This window comes from Onychomys torridus, chromosome 8 (genome assembly GCF_903995425.1).
Source record: "Onychomys torridus chromosome 8, mOncTor1.1, whole genome shotgun sequence".
NCBI lineage: Eukaryota > Metazoa > Chordata > Mammalia > Rodentia > Cricetidae > Onychomys > Onychomys torridus.
The window spans coordinates 95,568,440-95,590,190 of NC_050450.1; the positions used below are offsets into that span (position 1 = coordinate 95,568,440).

General features: G+C 41.2%; 2 protein-coding genes across 5 annotated transcripts in view; one reads left to right on the top strand and one right to left on the bottom strand.

Moving 5' to 3' along the window:
- Positions 1-21,751, top strand: part of Helz (helicase with zinc finger) — a 154,253-nt gene that overhangs the window by 34,318 nt on the left and 98,184 nt on the right. For 3 of the 4 annotated variants that reach the window (XM_036195770.1, XM_036195772.1, XM_036195771.1), the window contains 2 exons: positions 16,708-16,832; positions 19,357-19,413. In XM_036195770.1, coding sequence (XP_036051663.1) covers positions 16,708-16,832; positions 19,357-19,413 — 182 coding nt within the window. The remainder of the gene's footprint in view (positions 1-16,707; positions 16,833-19,356; positions 19,414-21,751) is intronic. The other variant, XM_036195774.1, reaches the window with a different exon arrangement.
- On the bottom strand, positions 1,972-2,262 carry LOC118588992 (elongin-C-like). Its single transcript, XM_036195775.1, has one exon. The coding sequence runs from the start codon at positions 2,260-2,262 to the stop codon at positions 1,972-1,974; it is 291 nt and encodes a 96-aa protein (XP_036051668.1).

Sequence of the window (21,751 nt, forward strand, 5' to 3'; positions counted from 1 at the left end):
ACTTTACCCATCTCCTGACTGAGAAATAGTCCCATATCTTTAATTTTGATTTTCCTGAGTTCTTGAGAAATTGAAACAGTCTTTCCATTAGAGAAATGTGCAAACAAAGGCCCCAGAAGATTGCATGACTTGTGAAAAGTCATGGAAAAGTAAACCTTGGTAAGGGAAATTTTCATTTTTATGTTTTATTTTATTTTATTTTATTTTTTTGACAGGGTCTCTATACATAGCCCTGGCTGTCCCAGATACTTAGTATTTTTAAATTTAGGCAGACTTTAAAATGGATGAATTTGATAGCCAGGCATAGAGGTGCACACCTTTAGTCCAGCACTCAGGAAACTGAGGCAGGTGGATCTCTCTGAGTTTATTGGCATCCTGGTCTACATGATGATTTCCAGGCTAGCCAGAGCTACATAGTGAGACCCTGTCTCAAAACAAACAAACAAACAAAACCCAGATTAATTACCAGTATAAAAGTTTAGCCATTGTGAAGACGAAGTTGGCATGACACGTGATATGTATACACTGTGGTGTTAGTAGGCAGTAAAGTGCGGGTTGGAGATTTGTTCTGACCTTTGATTTTCTAATTTCATTTCTGGGGTCCCAGGTAAATATTACCATTGAAGGAGGAAATTGTATCCATACTGGTCTTTCAGGGAGGAAGGGCTTCATTCATTGTAGTCTCTGTGTTTCCTGCTTCTTTTAGGTGACATGGAACAACTTGGAAAGTGGTCCTTTTTTTTCCCCTCCCTCCAAGACAGGGTTCTTTATGTAGCCCTGGCTGTCCTGGAACTCACTCTGCAGTCATGCTGGCCTTGAACTCAGAGATATGCCTGTCTAGGATTAAAGGCATATGCCACCACTGCCTGTGGTCTTTTTGTGTGTGCATATGAGTGAGCATTTGCATGGAGGCAAGAGGTTGATGTTGGATGTTCTCTGTTTTCTCTGATTTTCCTTATTTGGGGGACATGGTATTTTACTAAACCTGGGGCTCATTGATTGGTAAGGCTGGTGACCAACAGGCTCCCAAATCCCCCTATCTGTGCTTGCCTGTCTCACTATCATTGGAGTTCCCAGCATGTTCCAAGCATGTGTGTTGGGGATCTGAACTCAGTTCCTCATGCTTGTGTAGCCCCTATTTATAAAATCTGTACAAAAGCACCTTTATAAAGTTGATCATTTCAGTAGATATTAGAAAATACTGGCTAAGATTACTTATATACTGTAGAATTCTGACTTTTTTTTTCCAATTATCAGTAATGTTATTTTTGTGTAAGATATGTATGTATGGGTAGACAGTCAGGTAACTAACAAGCAGGAGAAACCTTGCTGGGTTCCAGTTAATCTGTTACCCTCGTAGTTATACTGAGATGCTCTGAGGTTAGGCCTAGAGAGCTCCATTGGACGTGCCTCATACCAGTGCCTTCCTGTTTGCATTTTACATAGTGTGATGCTTATTCTTCTATTGTTGGGTCAGTTTGCGTTTTTTGTAACTTGTGTATGTGTGTGCCATTTTTAATATAAACAGTTAATTAGCCAAAGTCTATTGAGTTTGATACATTACATTGTATTGAATACCATTGCCAACAGTTACTGCAACAAATGTGACCATGGCCTTCAAATTTAATTCCTACTTTCTTGAAACATCACAAAATATCACCAAATCAAAAAAGAAACTTTACTTGTGTGACACTCTCTGGCTGGCCTAGAACTCCCTATGTAGACCAAGCTGGCCTGGAACTTACAGAGATCTGAGTGCTGGGATTAAGTGTGAGCCATTAAGTGTGAGCCACTGTGCCTGGCCCTTCTTAAATAATTTGAGTGTAGGTGTGTGTTGATTTATTCAACAGCTTGTTATACACACACACACACACACACACACACACACACACACACACAAATAACAGCATATTCTAATTTTTTAAAAAACAGTCTAGGAAGTTTGCAGCCATCAACAGTTCTAGTGGAATTTTAGGAGTGATTGGGAATTGGTAATCTTGTGGAGTTGTTAGTGTAGTGGACCTTGTAGGTAAAATACATGCATATTTTCCATAGCATGTGCGGAAGGATCTCTCTAAAATTGGCCTCATTCATTTCATTCTCAGCAAACTGACCTGGCCCACTTGACATGGCTTTTATTGCTCTTGATGTTTGCATGTGTTCTCTGTTCAGAATTAATTCATGACCATCAGAAGATATTAATTTGACATGCATGGCATCAGGGCCTTCACAGTTACCGTGGGTTTTCTCCTGTATATTCATATGTTCTTATAAAATTTTAGTTTGATTCCACAGGAACTTTAGAATGGTTTCCTGGGAAGGTGGATGCACAGTCTGTTAGTAGCTTGCATTTGGAGGAAGTACGTAGTGTTCTCTCCTGAAATACTTATTGTATTTATTTCTTTCCTTCTGTCATGTGGGATGTGGGGACAAGTCATCAGGCTCAGCTGCAAGTACCTTTACCTGTTGAGTCATTTTACTGGCCTTGTATTTTGAAATATTTTAAAGTAACTATAGACAGAGAGGTAAGTATCTCTAAATGTTTCAGTATGTTTAGAGGCCATCACTGCATAACCACAATAGTTTGTTAATCTAACAAAATTCATAATGGGTTTTTTTTTTTTTTTTCCTTTTTTTGGTTTTTCAAGACAAGGTTTCTCTGTGTAGCTTTGTGTCTTTTTCCTGGAACTCACTTGGTAGCCCAGGCTGGCCTCAAACTCACAGAGATCCGGCTGGCTCTAGATAATGGTTTTTAATACTATCTGAGACTTAGTCCATAATCTGATTTACTTGGTTGCTTCTAAAATATTTTTGTAGCTGGTTTATTTAACTGGAATTCAACAAAGAGTTATAAAGTCTTTTCTAAAGTGGAATTCTACTTTAGAAAATAGCTTTTGATACCTCATAAAGATGGATAAGTACTATGTCTCAGTTAAAAAATATATGGTTTAGAAAAAAAGTGCATAGACTAGAGTTAATGGCTTTTAAATCCAAACTTAGGGTGCTGTTGGGTTCAGGCTGTGAAGCCAGTGACCACTGGTTAAGTGATGTGGTTAGGTCAGTTATTTTGAATGTAAAACAGGATAGGAATACTTTTCATGAAATGATTCTAATGGTTTGAAATTTTCATTACATGGGAAACTTTGAATTTTATTATATTTATGTGTTTATGTGTGTTTTATATGGTTGGGGCTGTCAGAGGACAACTTATTAGTGTTGGTTCTCTTTCCAGCATGTGAATTTGAGGGATGGAGCTGGATAGCCAGGCTTGGCATCAAGTACTTTTACCTGCTGAGCCAGCTTGCTGGCCCCTTAGGACTTTCTGTACTAACAAATTGAATGAACTAACGATATGTGATATTTTAGATGAAGCCTGATTATTAGAAACATCAGCAGGCTGTACAGTTCTGAAACTCCAGCCAAGAGTTTTGTCAAGCTAAAAAAAAAAAAAAAAAAAAATCACCATTATTTGACTTGTCTGTCCTGTGACCTAAGAAATTGACAAGTGACTGAATGAGCCTTGAATGGTTTTTCTGAGGGAGCTGTTGACATCTTTAATGACTTTTCTTCTCAAGAATTTTGACTAAATAATAGATACACAGTCCTGGACTTAAACTGATCCCATTATGATATTTTGGCTTTATGATGGTGGAAAAGCAGTAAGTATCTGGTAGAAGCTGTGCTTTGAATTTTGAACTTTTTCAGGGCTTCTGATGTGTGGTCTTGATACTCTCTTATCATGCTGGGCAGCAACAATGAGTTACAGCTCCCAGTGCCCAGGATCACGAGGGCAAACAAACAGTCCTCTGCCACAAGTGTATTATGTTGTTAGCATTGCTAGCTGGGATATTTGAGAAGATTGGTGCTTTATTTTTTGGTTGTGGTGGTGCAGACCATCAAACCCAGGGCCTTGTGTTAGGCAAGCATTCTATAGCTGAGCTATATTCTCAGCCCTTAAAGGCACTTAAAACACTTATTTTATTTTTAGCACCCCCCCCCCCCTTCCCTGACAGGGTTTCTCTGTGTATTTTTAGTGCCTGTCCTGGAACTCACTCTGTAGCCCAGGCTAGCCTTGAACTCAGAGATCCACCTGGCTCTGCCTCCTGAGTGCTGGGGTTAAAGGCAAGCACTACCACTGCCTGGCCTTAGTGTGTGTGTGTGTGTGTGTGTGTGTGTGTGTGTGTGTGTGTGTGTGTGTGTGATGAGTGCAGGTGCCTGCTGAGCCTACAAGAGGGTGTCAGACCCTTGGAGCTACAGTATCAGGCTGCCTGGCCTTAGTGTGTGTGTGTGTGTGTGTGTGTGTGTGTGTGTGTGTGTGTGTGTGTGTGTGTGTGATGAGTGCAGGTGCCTGCTGAGCCTACAAGAGGGTGTCAGACCCTTGGAGCTACAGTTGCAGGCTGTTGTGAGCTGCCTGATATGGGTGCTGGTGACCCAACTCAGGTGGTTTGCATGAGCAGTGTATTTGCTCTTAGCCACTGAGCCATCTCTCTAGCCTTTAATTGTACTTCAAAAAAAAAAAAAAAAAAAAAGGTTTTTATCAGCATATATTAATTCACTCTGGCTGATTGTTTGCATCCTTCCATGTTCATGCTGGGTTTTTTTTTTCTTTTAGTTGACCCAGTGAGTTTAATTAGAGGAATTATTTGAAGAAGCATGGGCAGTTTACCAGATTGGAAAAAGTTAAATGCACTTTTGGTTTACATTATTTTCAATTTTCACTGACTTTATCAGGTTGTGACTACTTGATAAGTCAAGGAGAATCTGTAGTTTTTAATGGTAATTAAAAGGCTTTGTTGGGAAAATATTTAGTTATTATAGTATTTAATTACAGTATCTCAGGTCATGCCCTTTGAAATATATTGTTTTATTTAATCATGTTGTCTTCTCAGGTTTATAGCTGTGGAGACAGGCTGTGTGTGATGAATCAGCTTGTTTTAAGGCCCAGAGCCAGTTGTGAGCAGTACTGTGGCTTTGATGTGAGACCTTGTGATGGGAAGCCATGCTGCTGTCTGGATCCACATGTGTTGTGTGTCTGTATTTCAGGATTTTACAGACTTAGCAACCAGAAAGAGAACACAGAGAAGAAAAGCACTTCTTTTATTTTAAAAATAAAAAACTGGAGGCTCTACATTTTTTTAAAAAATTTCTTTTGTTATCTTCAATTATATATGTCACAGTTCTGTTGCTGGGAATAGACACCATAACCAAAGCACCTCTTATTTAAAAGAAAGCATTTAGACTGGGCAATGGTGGCGCACGCTTTTAATCCCAGAGCCAGTCGGATCTCTGTGAGTTCGAGGCCAGCCTGGTTTACAGAGTGAGTTCCAGGACAAGCTCCAGAACTACACAGGAGAAAACCCGTCTCCAAACAAACAAACAAACAAACAAACAAACAAACAAAGCATTTAATTGTGGGCTTGCTTAAAGTTTCAGAGGTTTAGTTTGTTATCATGGTGAGAAGCATGGCGGCAGACAGGCAGAAATGGTGCTGGAGAAGTAGCCGAGAGTCACATCTTGAGAGGTTCTAGGTTTTTTTGAGACAGAGTTTCTCTGTGCAACAGCCCTGGCTGTACTGGAACTCACTCTGTAGACCAGGCTGGCCTCAAATTCAGAGAGATACTCCTACCTCTGCCTCCGCCTCCTGAGTCCTGGGGTTAAAGCACCTGACCAGGAGCAAGTATTCCTAACCACTGAACCATCTCCCTGACTGAAGCATGGTGTTTGGCTAGTCTGGCCAGCTGCTGAGTCCTTCTTGGGATTTGCTTTTCTTCATTCTCAACAGCAGGGTTACTGGCATGTGTGTCCATACCTGGCTTTTATGTGAGTGCTAGGGATTCGAACTCAGATCCTCTTGCTTTACAGCAAGTACTGCTGAGCTACTTCTCCTGCCATCTTTTAAAAAAGACATTTCCTAGACACAATTCTCTAATAGGAATTTAGAATTTAAATCTTTCTATTTTGAAACAAGTGTAGATTGAGAAGTTGCTAGGAGAGGTCCCATGTATGCTTCACATACTTCTCCTTGATGGTTTTGACTTCTCGCACTCTAGTATAATATCAAAACCAATAAATTAGTTTTAATACGAGTGTGTCTAGGATATGCCATTTATCATGCGTTGATTCATGTAGCCACCAATACCACCTCAGCACAGAGCGTTGTTACCATGAAGATCTCACTTGTCCTGTTCCCATACTCACTCTCCCCACCTTTCCTGACCCCTGCCAGCCACAAGTCCCTCCTCATCTCACTCATGTGTCATCTTGCAAATGTTGTATAAACACAGTTGTGGAATTGTTTGACCTGAACTGGTTGTTTTCACTCATGAAATCTGTCCAAGCTGGGACTGTCAATAGCTCAGGCTTGTTGCTAATAGGAACTAAAAGCTATGGAGTTAGAGTTTGTCTTTCAGTCTGATTTCTCTCAAATGTCTGCTAACATTTGTATATAGAAGTCTCTTTTTTTTTTTTAAGAAATACTTTAACTTTTCTGGCACATTTATTTGTGTTGTGTATGCATGTACACACACCACGGTATGCATGTGGAAGTTAGAAGACAACGTGTGGGATATGGTTTTCTCCTGTCACATGTGTCCTGGAGATGAAACTCAGGTTGTCAGGCATGGCAGCATTCCTTTACCCATTGAACCATCTTGCCAGCCCTATGTATAGTCTGATATTTAAATTATAGAATGCTAAGATAGGTGAAAGTTTAAAATTTAAAATTGAGGGCTGTTACTTTGTTGCTTAGAGTAGGTGTATAAAAAATTAATGTTGGGGTTGGGGATTTAGCTCAGTGGTAGAGCACTTGCCTAGTGAGCACAAGGCCCTGGGTTCGAGCTTCAGCTCTGGAAAAAAAATGTTCAACTAATGTGAACTCAGTTGTAAGACTCTCTTGTTTATACTGATTCTACTTAGGGCATTTACTAATTAAGCTACTGTAGTTAAACATGAATTTTCAGTTTTATGTTTGCAGAAAAGGTCCTGCCAATTTCCCAGGTTGGCATTGAACTTGCTGTTTTGCCAAGGAAGGCCTTGAACTTCGGATTCTCCTGCTTTAGCTTCCAGTGTAGATGTGATTACAGCTCTGAGCCGCCATGCTCAGTCATGAGCGATACTTTAAAAGAAATCTTGTGTTAGTGTTGACTGGACATTTGTTAGTACTAATTTAATACTCTCTCTCTCTCTCTCTCTCTCTCTCTCTCTCTCTCTCTCTGTCTGTGTGTGTGTGTGTGTGTGTGTGTGTGTGTGTGTGTGTGTGTGTGTGTGTGTTACTGAGGGTTAAGCCTCGAGCCTGGTGCATGTTGGGTTAGTTCTCTACCACTGGGCTACATACTCAGACCTGAAATTGTGCATCGGAGGAAATTTAAGGCAGAGAATACCTTGCCTTGGGAAATCTCACGAAACCTTGTGGATGGTGACAAGGGAAAAAGCCGTTAGCATTTGAAACAGCTTTCTTCCATAGGGCAGACACAGAAGAGAGGGAGAGTATCTACAGGCTTTCCCAATGAGTCTGTTACTAAGAACAGTAAAAAGTGAGCAAATTAACTACAGAAACAGACGTGTGCCTGAGCACTTGAACAGGCTTCTTTTACTAGATTCAGAATTTACCTTGGGGGCTTGCAACAGAAATCTGAAGATGCTGACTTCTGAAACAGCGGAGGGAGTTTCAGGATAGAAAAACATATAGTGTAGGGGCCTGGAGAGATGGCTCAGCCATTAAGAGCACTGGCTGCTCTTCCAGAGGACCTGGGTTCAATTCTCAGCACCCACATGACAGCTCACAGCTGTCTGTAACTCCAGGAGATCAGTCACCGTCATACAAATATACATTCAGGCAAAACACCAATGTGTGTGAAATAAATATAAATAAATAAATAAATAAAAAAAAGAAAAACACAGCTTAAACTTATTTCTGCAGAGGAAGTGGCTTGATTTGATTACTGGACACTAACAGTCACAGCTTTGCTGTGGCCATATGGCTATGCCTCTTTGGAAGTTTGGGAGCTTTAATGAAGAGGAAGTTAAGATACTGCTCGATGGATCCTTTTCCTGCCTCATGCACACACAGGCTGTTTTTCCGCACATCCTTTTAACAACAGCTAAAGTAAAACATTTATTCAAACATATACATGGTATCAGAGCCTTTTATAATGTTTTGGAGAGTAAGTATTTGCATTTGTATTTATGTTTAATTGTGTTTTCTGCTATTCTACTGTGTAGAATTATTTCCTATTTGTATATAATGAGGCAGTTGAGGTGTACTGAAAATAATTAGTGCCAATGTTAAATTTTACCTTATTTATTTTATTCATTCGGAGACAGGGTTTTGATATGTAGCTCTGACTGGCCTAGAACTCACTGTGTCAACCAGGCCAACCTTAAATTTACAGAGATCCACTTGTTTTTCATGTATGGAGGTAGAGGTCAGAGGACAGCATGGAGGAATTGGTTTTACCCTTTTACAATATGGTTCCAGTGTAAAAGAGTTTGTCAGGCTTGGTGACAAGTGTATTTACTTGCTGAGCCAATTTGCCAGTCCTGGAAAGAGAGCTTAAAATATCTTTACATTGGTTTAGTATTTTTGAGACATAGTCTTGTCTTGTTGCATGACTGGTACTTACTGAGCCAAGACTAGCCTCAAGATTATGACAATTCTGCCTCAGCTTCCTGAGTGCTCCAATTACAGATGTGACCCACTATGTTGGGTTTAGAATTAAAAAGATTGTTAGTGTATGTTTGCAAGATGTATGTGTGTAGGCATGTACGTGTACTAGTGTGTGTGTGTGTGTGTGTGTGTGTGTGTGTGTGTGTGTGTGTGTGTGTGGTTGTTGGACAGCTTTGTGGAGTTGTTCATCCCTCCACCTTCTCAGAGTTCCAGGAGTCAAACGCTAGTGGGTAGCCTTGTGCAGCAAGAGCCATCTTGCCTTCCTGAGAATTTATTTCAACATTTGATTGAATCCTTGAAGTATTGATTCTAAAAGTGATTGTATCTAGGCAGCAGATTATTTTTTTAAAGGAAACCATGTGGAGGCTTCCTCACTTTTTTTTTTTTTTTTGCCAGAGCTGACGACCGAACCCAGGGCCTTGGGCTTGCTAGGCAAGCACTCTACCACTGAGCTAAATCCCTACCCCCTTTTTTAAAAGATTTATTTATTTATTATGTATACAGAAGAGAACACCAGATCTCATTACAGATGGTTGTGAGCCACCATGTCGGTGCTGGGAATTGAACTCTTAACCTCTGAGCCATCTCTTCAGCCCCACACATTATTTCATTAATTTAGCTTTTTTGATATTTTCATTTTATTTTAAAGAATTTTTAGGACAGTGCTTTTATTAGGACAAGCTCCTTAATAAAAACCTACGGAACTTAAGGTTAAGTTATTAAGAAATAACTTAATATTGTCCTGTTGCAAAAAAGCTCGACTTTTATGTGGTGGTATTTTATTTGTACTGAAATGTGATTTTATTTGTATATTAATAAAGTTGCCTTGGGGTCAGAGCAAGCCAGAGCAGAAGCTGGGTGGTGGTGGTGTACGCCTTTAATCCCAGCACTTGGGAGGCGGAGCTAGGAGGATCTCTGTGTGTTCAAGGACACAGGCAGCATGGCGACACACGCCTTTAATCTCAATACCAACCATAGAAGACCTGGAGGTCATGTGGCTGGGTTTACAACCAATGAGAAGGCAGAACAGAAAGTCTATAAAAAAGAGAAGAACACATGAGGTAGGCCTCTTGCAGAGAGGAAAGCCAGAGCAGCAGTGAAGGGTAAGGTTTTCAGCTCTTAGCTATTGCTCTGACCTCTTGGCAACTTTATTAATATACAAATAAAATCACATTTCAGTACAAATAAAGTATCACCACACTTTTATTGTACTTCAAGCTTAAGATGACTCTTCTCATTGCAGGCAATTCTTGAGAGGAAATCACATCCTTGTGAATAGCCGAAAGCTCTCAGCTCTGATCTGTCTGCTCTTGCTGACAGGGAGGTGGCTATTCCTTTAGTATTACTCTGTTTCCAGTCCAGAGCATCAAGTTTATCCCCACGTGTTTGAAATCAAGCCAGACTTAAGAGAGAAGGGATTAGGTGCTTGGGCTGGCTGAGGTGGGGTGTGCAGGCTCCTCAGTCTACTCCTGTGCTGCAGAGAAGCACCTGAGCACAGACCTGCAGAGTTGGTGGGAAGAGAATTTATCTGCATAGAATTTCAACTCAAAAAAGATTTTTCTTTAAATTGCTAAAGATTATATTTTTAATGTCATGTTCAAGTTCAGGTATTACAGCTGAGGCAAGTTTAGTAACACACTGCCACACTCAGAATTCTTTCTAATGTTTTCAAGAGAGCGAAGATAGTAAGAGAGCTGATTGGCAGCATTGCTATTTCACTCTGTTATATGACACAGAGTCAGGAATGCTCTTTATCATTCACTTCTTTTTGCTCTGGTTCTTCATATAGACCCTGTGAGACATGAGCTAAATTGCATTTAAGATAAACAGTTTAAAAAATTTAAAAAAAAAGATAAACAGTTGGAACAAAAGCTACTTGTCTGAAAAAATGGAAGAAAGGAAACATGATTTTGATAAATTCTGAGTTATTGAAACACTAGTGCAATGGCAGACTCTTAGGCAGTACAATTCAGCAAGTTTGTACAAGCTCAGAGGTCATGCTAGGTGCTCGTAGGCAGCGCTTCAGCTTCAGAAGACATTTTGTGATTTACTGTTTTTAGAAATTCATTTATTTGGCTGGGTGATGGTGGTGCACACCTTTAATCCCAGCACTTGGGAGGCAGAGGCAGGTGGATGTTTGTGAGTTCAAGGCCAGCCTGGGCTACAAAGCGGTTGCAGGACAGCCAGAGGTGCTATAGAGAAACCTTGTCTTGAAAAACAAACAGAAATATTATTTCTTTTACATTTGCATACTTGGTGTGTGTGTGTGTGTGTATATGATCACATGTGGAGGTCAGACGAAAACCTATAGGATTCGGTCTGTCCTTCCCCATGTGGTTTCTGGGAATTGAAACTCTGGTTGTCTCTTGGGAGCAAACTCCTTTCCCTACTCAGCCACCTTGATGACCTGTGCTTTACTAACCTTTAGAAAGGTTCCAGTCAGCTGAAGTTGAGATGTTAAGTTTCCTCACTCCCTAGAACAGGGACCTCTCTCCCTCAGACATTTTCCAGCTTAAAAAAAAATTTTTTTTTTGGTTGGTTATTTAGCTCAGTGGTAGAGTGCTTGCCTAGCAAGTGCAAGGCCCTGGGTTCGATCATCAGCTCCACATACCAAAAAAAAATTTTTTTTTAAAGATTTATTTATTTATTGTGTATACAGTGTTCTGCCTGCAGGCCAGAAGAGGGCACCAGATCTCATTATGGATGGATGTGAGCCACCATGTGGTTGCTGGGGATTGAACTCAGGACTTCTCGAAGTACAGCCAGTGCTCTTAACTGTTGAGCCGTCTCTCCAGCTCCTTAAAATGTTTATTAATGTTTGAATTTTGACTTATAGCCTCAGACTTATGTAGCAGAGGGTGACCTTGAACTTCTGAGCCTCTGGTAATGGTAGGATTGCAGGTGTGTGGAGTAGGGACTGAACCCAGGGCCTTGTGCATGCTCAGCAAGCACTGTACCAACTGAGCTACATCCTCAGATCAGTTTTTCAGCATTTAACTAGTTTCTGTTTTTAAATTAAATTAAATTTAAAAATTGTGCGTGTATGCACTCATGCTCATGTGCATGCATGCTTGCTTGTTTGCTTGCACTTTTACTTGAGTGCACATTCACCTTTGGCATATCACATGTTCACTATGGCCTATGTATGGGGGTCAGAGGACAATTTGATGGAGTTGGTTCTTCCATCATGTGAGTCTCTGGATCAAGCTCAGGTCATCAGGCTTGGTGGTAAGTACAACTCCAGGGCCTTTAACTAGTACTTTGTTTTTTCCTCACTACATAGCTCTGGCTGGCTGGAGCTTGCTATGTAGACCAAGCTGTCCTTGAACTCACAGAGCTCTACCCATTTATGCCTCTAGCATGTTGGAATTAAAAGAATGCACCACCCCCCTCAGCTTTAGTGTTACTTTTAAAAATTAAAATGAGATTCATTCTGGATGAGGACTCAGAGGTTTCCAGTCTGAGGAAACAAGACCAGCTGAGGAACTGGTGAGGTGAGGTAGCTGTGGGTTGTTCTGCTTCTCTGATCTTCCAGCATTCACCCCAGTCCCTGGTCTCAGGTTTGAGTTAATTAATAAGACCTTTTAAGATTCCAAGTACATCTGGCGCCCAACGTTCGTGATACGAATTTATGGAAAAAGCCTCTTGCCTGTGGCCTTGTGGGCCCCAGGTCAGGCCCGAACTACACTTGGCCGGTAGGATTTACTGAAAAAGTCAGAGGCAGGAGGATCCCGAGTTGAGGCCGGCAGCCTAGGAGGCTTGCTAAGGAGAAGCTTCGGCCGGGGCCCAGACACAAACGGTGGCAGTGGGACTGTGGAGGCAGTGACTGCTGTTCTGAGTTGCCGGCTCCTTCTCATCATGTTGGTGACTGCGGTGATGCTGCTGCCAGGCACGAAGTGTTTACTATAGCTTGTTTAGAGAAGAATTGCCCGGACCATCATGTTACAAGAAAGCATCGGCAAAGGTCAATTTGGAAATGTTTGGCAAGACAAATGGTGGGGAGAAGTTGCTGTGAAGATTTTCTCTTCTAGAGAAGAATATTCATGGTTCCAAAAGACAGACATGAGACTGATTGCTCCAAACCAGAGGAGGCACCCCCCAAAAAAAAAATCTAGAAAGATCGACTTTGAACTACAAACTGTTTAGGACAATTTTGAGAGGCTAGCTAAGATGATCCAGCCTGACAGACTCATTGAACAAGGACTTGTGACAAGCTCTGCACTTTCTCATTATCCAGCGGCTGGACAAATGATACAGGACTTGACAATTAACCCCAAAATAGAGTTTTTGTTTAAAAAAGAAAAAGGAGACTATAGATAATGAGGAAGATCACTGAATCTACCCTGAGAAAAAAGATAAAGGAATAATAGGATAAATGGGTAGATCATTGAATCTACACTAAAAAGAAAAAGGGGAAGATATAAAAATGACAAAAGGTAGATTATTGAAACTTTTATGAAAAGAAAAAAGAGAGAATATGAATATGATAAGAAAAAAAAGATCAATTTTTGAATCTACTTTTAAAAAGGAACTATTTGTTTTACATAGGATAAGTAACGAAAATTTTTTTTGTCTGAGTTTATCAAATGTTACTGGACTGGACATTATTAATATATATAATGGAGTTTTTTGTCTGAATCTGTCAAATGTTAATGGACTAGACATTGTTAATCTTGACTATGTATATTGTATATACTTATTAGATATGATTTTTCTTGTATTAGTTATAAGCCTTTTTAAATTTTAGACAAAACCAGGGGAAATGTGGTATTGTGTTCCCAAAAATATTGTGCAGGCTAATAAATTTATCTGGGGTCAGAGAACAGGACAGCCACAATATTAAACAGGAGTATAGGCAGTGGTAGCACACGCCTTTAATCCTAGCATTCCAGAGACAGAAATCCCTCTGGATCTCTGAGTTCAAGGCCACATTAGAAACAGCCAAGCATAGTGACCCATTCCTTTAATCCCAGAAAGCCAGCTGAGAGCCACGAATGTAGCATGAATCTTAACAGGTCTTGTTAATAAAAACAAACTGGGTATTGGGGTGAACACTGGAAGATCAGAGAAGCAGAACAAGCCACAGCTATCTCACCTTGCCAGCTGGTCTTGTTTCCTCAGACTGCAAGCTTCTGTGTCCTCATCCCAATGGCCCTCAGCTGAACTGTGCTGCTCCAAATCCTAAAAGCTTAACCAGCTAAATGCTTAACTAGCTTAGTTCCTGGTCGTCACGCCTTATATACCTTTCTGCTTTCTGCTATCACTCCCTGGGATTAAAGGCTGGGATTTCTGCCTCTGGAATGCTAGGATTAAAGGCGTGTGCTACCCCTGCCTATACTCCTGTTTAATATTGTGGCTGTCCTGTTCTCTGACCCCAGATAAGTTTATTAGCCTGCACAATATTTTTGGGAACACAATACCAGAAGTCTTTCTGGAACAAAGGAATAGCTAAATAAATTGATGTGTTTATTTGATGGAATATTACAGCTTCAATAATATGATAAGTAAAAATATTACTGTGGACAGTATTGAATTTGCTGAGAGGGAAAAGTACATTAACTGTCATGTTTATATGGGCTGTAGCATGTAAAATATGTAAATTTTAATAGTTGGATAAAAGCATAAGCAGTAAAGTGAACACTTTAATGAGATTATGGTAAGCCTTTATGTAGGATTTTACTAGTGTTACAATGTTAATTGTGTGATGGCAATATAACATCAGAACAGTGAGATAGTATAGTTAGCACAAAATAACCAAAATAAACCAACCTGAACAGGCCCACCTTCTACACAGCACAGCACACCTACTCATAAAGGGATCCTGGCTTGGAGATGGTTTACAACCAAGTGCAATTCCGAAAGTATTCTCTTGTTAGCCAATTACTTTCTTGCAAAGGAATACAGATTCTTGTGGCACTTGTAATTGTGTTAATTTACAAAATCTTGCAAATAGTTTAGGTAGTATATTCTGTGGCTGTTGGATAATTGGATCTTAGTTAATCTTCCTAGTTTTGATGAAGGCTCATTTTTTTCTTAGTGTTGAGACAAGGCCTCACTGTGTAGGCCAGGCTAGCCTCAGGAATCCACCTGTTTCTGCCTCTGCTGGGATTAAAGGTGTGTGCTATTACACCTGTCTGATAAAGACTAATTTTTAATGATTTTTAAAAAAAGATTTATAGGGGGTTGGTGTTTTAGCTCAGTGGTAGAGCACTTGCCTAGCAAGTGCAAGGCCCTGGGTTTGGTCCTCAGCTCCACCAAAAAAAAAAAAAAAAAAAGAAAGAAAGAAAGAAAGCAAAAAGATTTATATACTTTTTATGTGGATGAGGATTTTGCCTTCATGTATTTCTGTGCATCATGAACATACCTAGTGCTTGAGGAGGACAGGAGAGGGTGTTTGATTCCCCTGGAGCTGGAGTTACAGATGGTTATAGCCATCTTGTAGATACTGGGAACTGAACCCAGGTTTTCTGCATTGCTGAGCCATCTCTCCAGCCCCTAAAGGCTATTTCTTTTTTTCTTTTTCTTGGGGGAATGGAGGTTAAGATAGGATTTTTCTGTGTAAGATCCCTGCTGTCCTGGAACTCGCTCTGTAGAAAAGGCTGGCCTTGAACTCATAGAGATCCACTGCCTCTGCCTCCCAAGTGCTGGGATTAATGGGTGTGCGCCATCACCACCTGGCTTTAAAGGCTAATTTTTAATTGCATAGAAATATCCAATACTGAGATTTCTCCCTCCTTCCTTCCTTCCTTTCTTCTTTGTCTCCTTCTGCCTGTCTCACCCTCCCTCCCTTTAACCTTAAATTTACTATGTAGGTGAAGATAATCTTGAACTCCTGATCCTCCTGCTTCCCATCTCCTTAGTGTCAGAGTTAGAGGGAGATGCTCCTTGTTATGTGCATTGTTGAACATTGAACTTCATGCATCCTAGCCAAGCACTCTATCAATTAGTTATACCCCAGCCTGGGATTTGCAGTTTGTCTTCAACAGTTTAACGGCACAGGGTCTGTTCAGCCAATAAATCTGCAGTTTTAAAGGCCCTCATCTAACTTGATATAACGTATTAAACAATTTTTTGGAAAAATAATTTAGAAAGTATTAATTGTGCGTAGTGAGTATATGTGTGCTCCTGTGGTGCAGCACACATGAGATCGTAGGGAAACTTCTTGGAGTTGGTTCTCTCCTACTACCGGGTCCAAGGACTGATCTCAGGTCATCGAAATCACATAGCAAGCATTGTATCCAACGTGGTCTATTCTCCCTCTGCTGGAACCAGTTGACTTCAGTTATCCTCCTGCCTCAGCCTCTTGCTTAACTGGGCCTGTAGGTGTGCACTGCTATTCCCTACATCAACTGCTTTCTATTTAGTTGACAGTTAATTACTTTACCTATGTGTGAGTGGTATTTTGAGGCACGTAGATGGTGTGTAGTGATCAGGGTAACTGGTATATCACTTGAAACATTTGGTTTTCTTTCTTTCTTCTTTCTTTTTTTTTTTTTTTAAGATTTATTTATTATGTATACAGTGTTCTGCCTGCATGTATCCCTGCGGGCCAGAAGAGGGCGCCAGATCTCATTACAGATGGTTGTGAGCCACCATGTGGGTGCTGGGAATTGAACTCAGGACCTTTGGAAGAGCAGCCAGGGAGGGCTCTTAACCTCTGAGCCATCTCTCCAGCCCTTTTTTTCTTGGTGTGGTGTATTCAAGATCTTCTCTACTCACTGTTTTGAAGTCCACAATTCAGGGCCAGTGTTGTTCTGATGGCCACAGAACCTGACAAGATCTTACTCAGCTGCACACTAGAGAGCCTTAGAGGACGTCTCCCTAGGTTTTGATGCTGAAAGTTGTAGTAGGGTTCATCTGATCTTTGCCGTGTTTTTCTTGTCCTTGCATGCATGTCTTAGAAAGAGCCTACTGATTTTTTTCTTCTGTTTGGAGTTATTCTGTTAGCATGTACAAAGACATACTTAGGATGTCTTACTTTTAGAAGCAAAGAAATTGGGTCTGAGTGCCCTGTGGCTAATGATGTGTTTCTTCCTTGGCAGTACTGGGGGAAGGACTGGCCAAGGGAGAGGGTGCCTTCCGGGCAGTGCTGTGCTGCATGCAGCTCAAAGGGAAGCTCCAGCTTGTGTCCTCCATCCTTGCCAAGTCACTATCAGGAGAGTCTCTGGTATGTTGATGAGCATGGCTTTGAATGTTTGCCATCGTTGGGGCATGTTTGACTCCTCAGCATAATATAAGGAAAATAGTGTACCTTTGATGTAAGGGTAGTTTTGTCACATGTCAAAATTCGTGACAATCCCAAGATGTTCATTGTTTTAAAATTAACTGACATTCAATCATTGGACCCTTGCCATTCGAGATGGTGCATATGAAAACCACAGGTATTTTTTGCTGAGTTCTAAAGTATAAGATAACCAGAAGACTTCCTTTTTGCTAGGCAAGTGCTCTACCGCTGAGCTAAATCCCGAACCCAGCCAGAAGACTTTCTTTTTAAAAATTAAAATCATCTGGGCAGTGGTGGTACACCTTTAATCCCAGCACTCAGGAGGCAGAGGCAGGCAGATCTCTTGAGTTCAAGGACAGCCTGGTCTATAGAGCAAGTTCCAGGATAGCCAAATCTACACAGAGAGACCCTGTCTTGAACCCTGCTCTTCCTCCAAAAAAAAAAAAAAAAATCAAGGCTGGGCATGGTAGTGCATACCTTTAATCTCAGCACTGAGAGGCAGAGAGAGGGAGTTGTCTGAGTTCCAGGCCAGCCATGGTGGTGACACACGCCTTTAATCTCAGCACTCTGTGAGTTCAAGGCCAGCTTGGTCTGCAAAGCAAGTTCCAGGAAAGGCGCAAAGCTACACAGAGAAACCCTGGGGGGGGGGGGGGAGGAGAACAATTTTTTTTTTAAAAGATTTATTTATTTATTTATTTATTTATTATGTATACAGTATTGCCTGCATGTGTCCCTGCAGGCCAGAAGAGGGCACCAGATCTCGATACAAGTGGTTGTGAGCCACCATGTGGTTCCTGGGAATTGAACTTAGGACCTTTGGAAGAGCAGCCAGTGCTCTTAACCACTGAGCCATCTCTCCAGCCCGAATTAAGTTTTTTTCAAAGGTTAATGTACATACTAATGGGTTTCATCATATCAAATGGGTGTGTGTAAGGTAATCTTGTTTACTTGATGGGAACTATCTAGTTATATTTAGACTTGAATTTAATTTTTTTAAATTATAACTTTTATTCTTAGTGGACTTCAAAGATAGGTTTTTAAATATATATATTTCTAGTTTTCTTTGTTATTTAAAGGGCTACCTTTTGTAACTTTATAGAGTTGATAATTTATAGGAACTTGAAAGAAAACTCTTTTTTCAAGTTTCTTGGTATATTTCAGGCATCACAATGAAAACAGAGAAAGAAAAAGTATATAATTACCAGGCAGTGTAAATTCTCTGTCAGTTATGCTTCAAGTTGATGGGAAATTTGAAAATCAAGAGCACAGGTGGTGAAAATACAGAAATTAAAAAAGAATTTGTCTGTTATGAAGTGTAATATTATTGCTCCACCACAGGTAATTTAGTCAACTTGTAAGGAATTACTGTGCAGCAAATTCCTTCCTTAGCTTGGCGATGTCTCTGATTTCACAAGATTTACAGATGTGAGCACAGCAAAATGATGCGGCTGTTTAGATCTGAACAGCTGTGAAGATGTAGTTACTTAGTCTTTCTCTTTTGAGACAGGGTCTGGACCTTATTCTACTGAGTGCTGGGATTACAGTGGCCAGCGACCCTTCCTAGGAAGAGAAGAATGTAGCCCAGACTGGCCTCAGGCTCAGGGTCTCCCTCATCTTTCAAGTTTAGCAGTTACAGCTGTGCCCAGCCTTAAAAGGGTTTTTCCTATAATTATTTTATTTTTGTATCTTTTGGAGTTTTATTTTTTATTTTTTGTTTTTTCGAGACAGGGTTTCTCTGTGCAGTTTTGGTGCCTGTCCTGGATCTGTAGACCAGGCTGGCCTTGAACTCATAGAGATCTCCTGACTCTGCCTCCCCAGTGCTGGGATTAAAGGTGTGCACCACCACTCTCTGGCCTGTTGGAGTTTTTAGTTTTTAAAACAATTTGTTTTTAATTTTCAAATTTTCTGAAATTTGAATTTCAAAACTTAAGAAATGAATGAGGCATCTTAGGCACTATACTGATTCTCTGGATTCTGTGATGGTGGATAACCACTGAGTTCAGCATTTCATATATACAGACAAGCCTGTTAGCACCAAGGGAGAGGGAAAAATAGTGTTAGGTTTGCTTTTCTCATGTTTTGTTCTATACTCATAGCTTGACAAACATTTTATAGAATTAAAAAATACTATTTTTTGAGACAGGGTCTCATTAACTCTGGCTGGCCTGAACTCCCTCTGTAGACCAGGCTGACCTCGAACTCACAGAGATCCGCCTGCCTCTGCCTCCTGAGTGCTGGGATTATTTTACAGGTGAGTGCTTGTAGCATGTGTACTTAGCAGGAGCAGCAACCAAGTCTTCTCTGTTAGGCCTCTTTTCCTTTCCCTGGCTGCCTGCAGCTTCTCAATGCCAGAGCGGCAGTGTGGAGGAAGGGAAGGGGAGCTGTGGTGACCACAGAGGAGCTCACCCCATTGTGAGATGAAAGAACTACACACTGATGGTTTCCTGTCCTCAATTCCTCCTTGCAGAATGGGATGGTGACGAAAGATTTGACAAGACTCAAGACGCTTCTCGCAGAGACGGAGGTGAGTCCATTGCCAGGATCCCTTTGGGTGCATCAAAGCCAGTGAGGTCAGTGAGCATTCTGTATTAGTCAGTCAACATGCAAGGGGACCTTCTGTACAGCTGGGTCAGGTCCCACTTTCAGAACACAGCTTCTTCTCAGGCTTCCTCTGCATCCCAGGTCTGTTCTAACTAATTCTTCTTTTTGAGTGTATATATGTATGTAGTTTGTGTTTATGTGTATTCACCCATGTGTGGGAACACATGGATGTCTGGGTGTGAGTGCACATGTGTGTGTACGTACAGGTGGAGGCCTGAGGTTGATGTAAGATGTCTTCCTCGATTATTTTCTATTTGTTGAGGCAGGGTCTCTCACTGAACCTGGAACATATCAATTCTGGCTAGTTTCTGCCTCTTGAGTGCAGGGATTGTGGGGGTCACCATGTCTCTGTGGCTTTTACACAGGTCTGGGGATCTGAACTCTGCTCTTCCCATTTGCATAGCAAGCTCTCCATGCACCGAGTCTTTTCTCTGGCTCCCATCCATGTTAGTCTTGTTAGTTATCTCTGGCCTCCAAATGGAAGGTACTTGGGTCATTTTAATTTTTTTTCTAAAAATTTATGTGCATTGGTTTTAGTTTTTCAAGACAGGGTTTCTCTGTAGCTTTGGAGGCTGTCCTTGAACTCACTTTGGAGGCTAGGCTGGCCTCAAACTCACAGAGATCCACCTGCCTCTGCCTCCCGAGTGCTGGGATTACAGGCATGCGCCACCACCGCCCGGCGTGCATTGGTATTTTGCCTGCATGTATGTCTGTGTGAGAGTGTTGGATCTTGGAGTTAAAGACAGTGAGCTACCATGTAGGTGCTGGGATTTGAACCTGGATTCAGAGAAATAATAAAAAATAAAAAATTCCCAGGGGCTGGAGAGATGGCTCAGTGGTTAAAAGCACTGACTGCTTTTCCAGAGGACTTTGGTTCAATTCCCGTAACTCCCAATATCTGACACCTTCACACAGACATACATGCAGGCAAAACACAAGTGCACATAAAAATAAATTATTTATAGAAAACCGCTGGGCGGTGCACACCTGTAATCCCAGCACTCGGGAGGCAGAGGCAGGTGGATCTCTGTGAATTCGAGGCCAGCCTGGGCTACAGAGTAAGTTCCAGGACAGCCTCCAAATCTACAGAGAAACCCTGTCTCGAAAAACCAATCAATCAATAAAAATAAATAAATAAGTAAACAAACAAACAAACAAACAAATAAATAAACAATACCACAACATTAGAAAACTCAAACAAGATAATCGTAATCATCTGGTTTTTTTTTTTGTTTGTTTGTTTGTTTTTTTACTTATCACCTATACTAGTGTTCTGCCTGCATGTATGACTGCAGGCCAGAAGAGGGCACCAGATCTCATTACAGATGGCTGTGAGCCACCAAGTGGTTGCTGGGAAGGAATTGAACTCAGGACCTCTGGAAGAGCAGCCAGTGCTCTTAACCTGTGAGCCACCTCTCCAGCCCCCTCTGGTTCTTTCTAAGGAAATCTGTGATTTAGGAGATTTTTTATATTAGGATGGTTTGGAAACGCTGAGTGTCCAGGTGACAGCTACAGAAGCTCTTTCAGGGCTCATGGGAGGCAGGGGCAGCGGAGCATGTAAGACACACAGCTCATCTAGGCATAGGAAAGTATTTTATTTGGATAGCCTATTTTATGTATTTATTTCACCCCCCCCCCCCCTTTTTTTTTTTCAAGACAAGTTTTCTCTGTTTAGTCCTGCTGTCTTGGAATTCCCTTTGTAGACGAGGCTGGCTCCAAACTCACAGACATCCACCTGCCTCTGCCTCCGGAGTGCTGGGAAAGGCATGTGCCACCACTACCCAGCGGCCCATTTATTTTTGATGTTAAAATATTACACTATTTTCTCCCTCCCTTCACTTCAGTTCTTTCCAAGTATCTGCCCTTGCTCTCTCAAATTTATGGCCTGTATTTCGTTTCTGTTTCTGTTACTTGTGTGTATCTGATTCCAGGTATTAGTAACCAGTTTGGGGCTCTTCCCCATGAAAGGATGTTTTTTCTCTTGCTCTTGGCAGTCCTTAGTTGTCTCTCGTTCTTTGTCTAGGGTTGAGGCTCCATGGTAACACATCTGTGGTGTCAATTTTTTTTGTTTGTTTTCAGAGACAGGGTTTCTCCGTGTAGCTTTGGCTGTCCTGGAACTTGCTTTGTAGACTGGGCTGGCTCCAAGCTCACAGACATCCACCTGCCTCTGCTTCTGGAGTGCTGGGACTAAAGGTGGTCGGTGTCACTCTTGTTCAGATCTTATTTATGCATTCTCGTTGTGTAGATCTTGCTCCTGGAAC

Excerpts from the sequence above, each read along its gene's own strand:
- LOC118588992 (XM_036195775.1), bottom strand. The coding sequence starts at position 2,262 with ATGAATATACAGGAGAAAACCCACGGTAACTGTGAAGGCCCTGATGCC.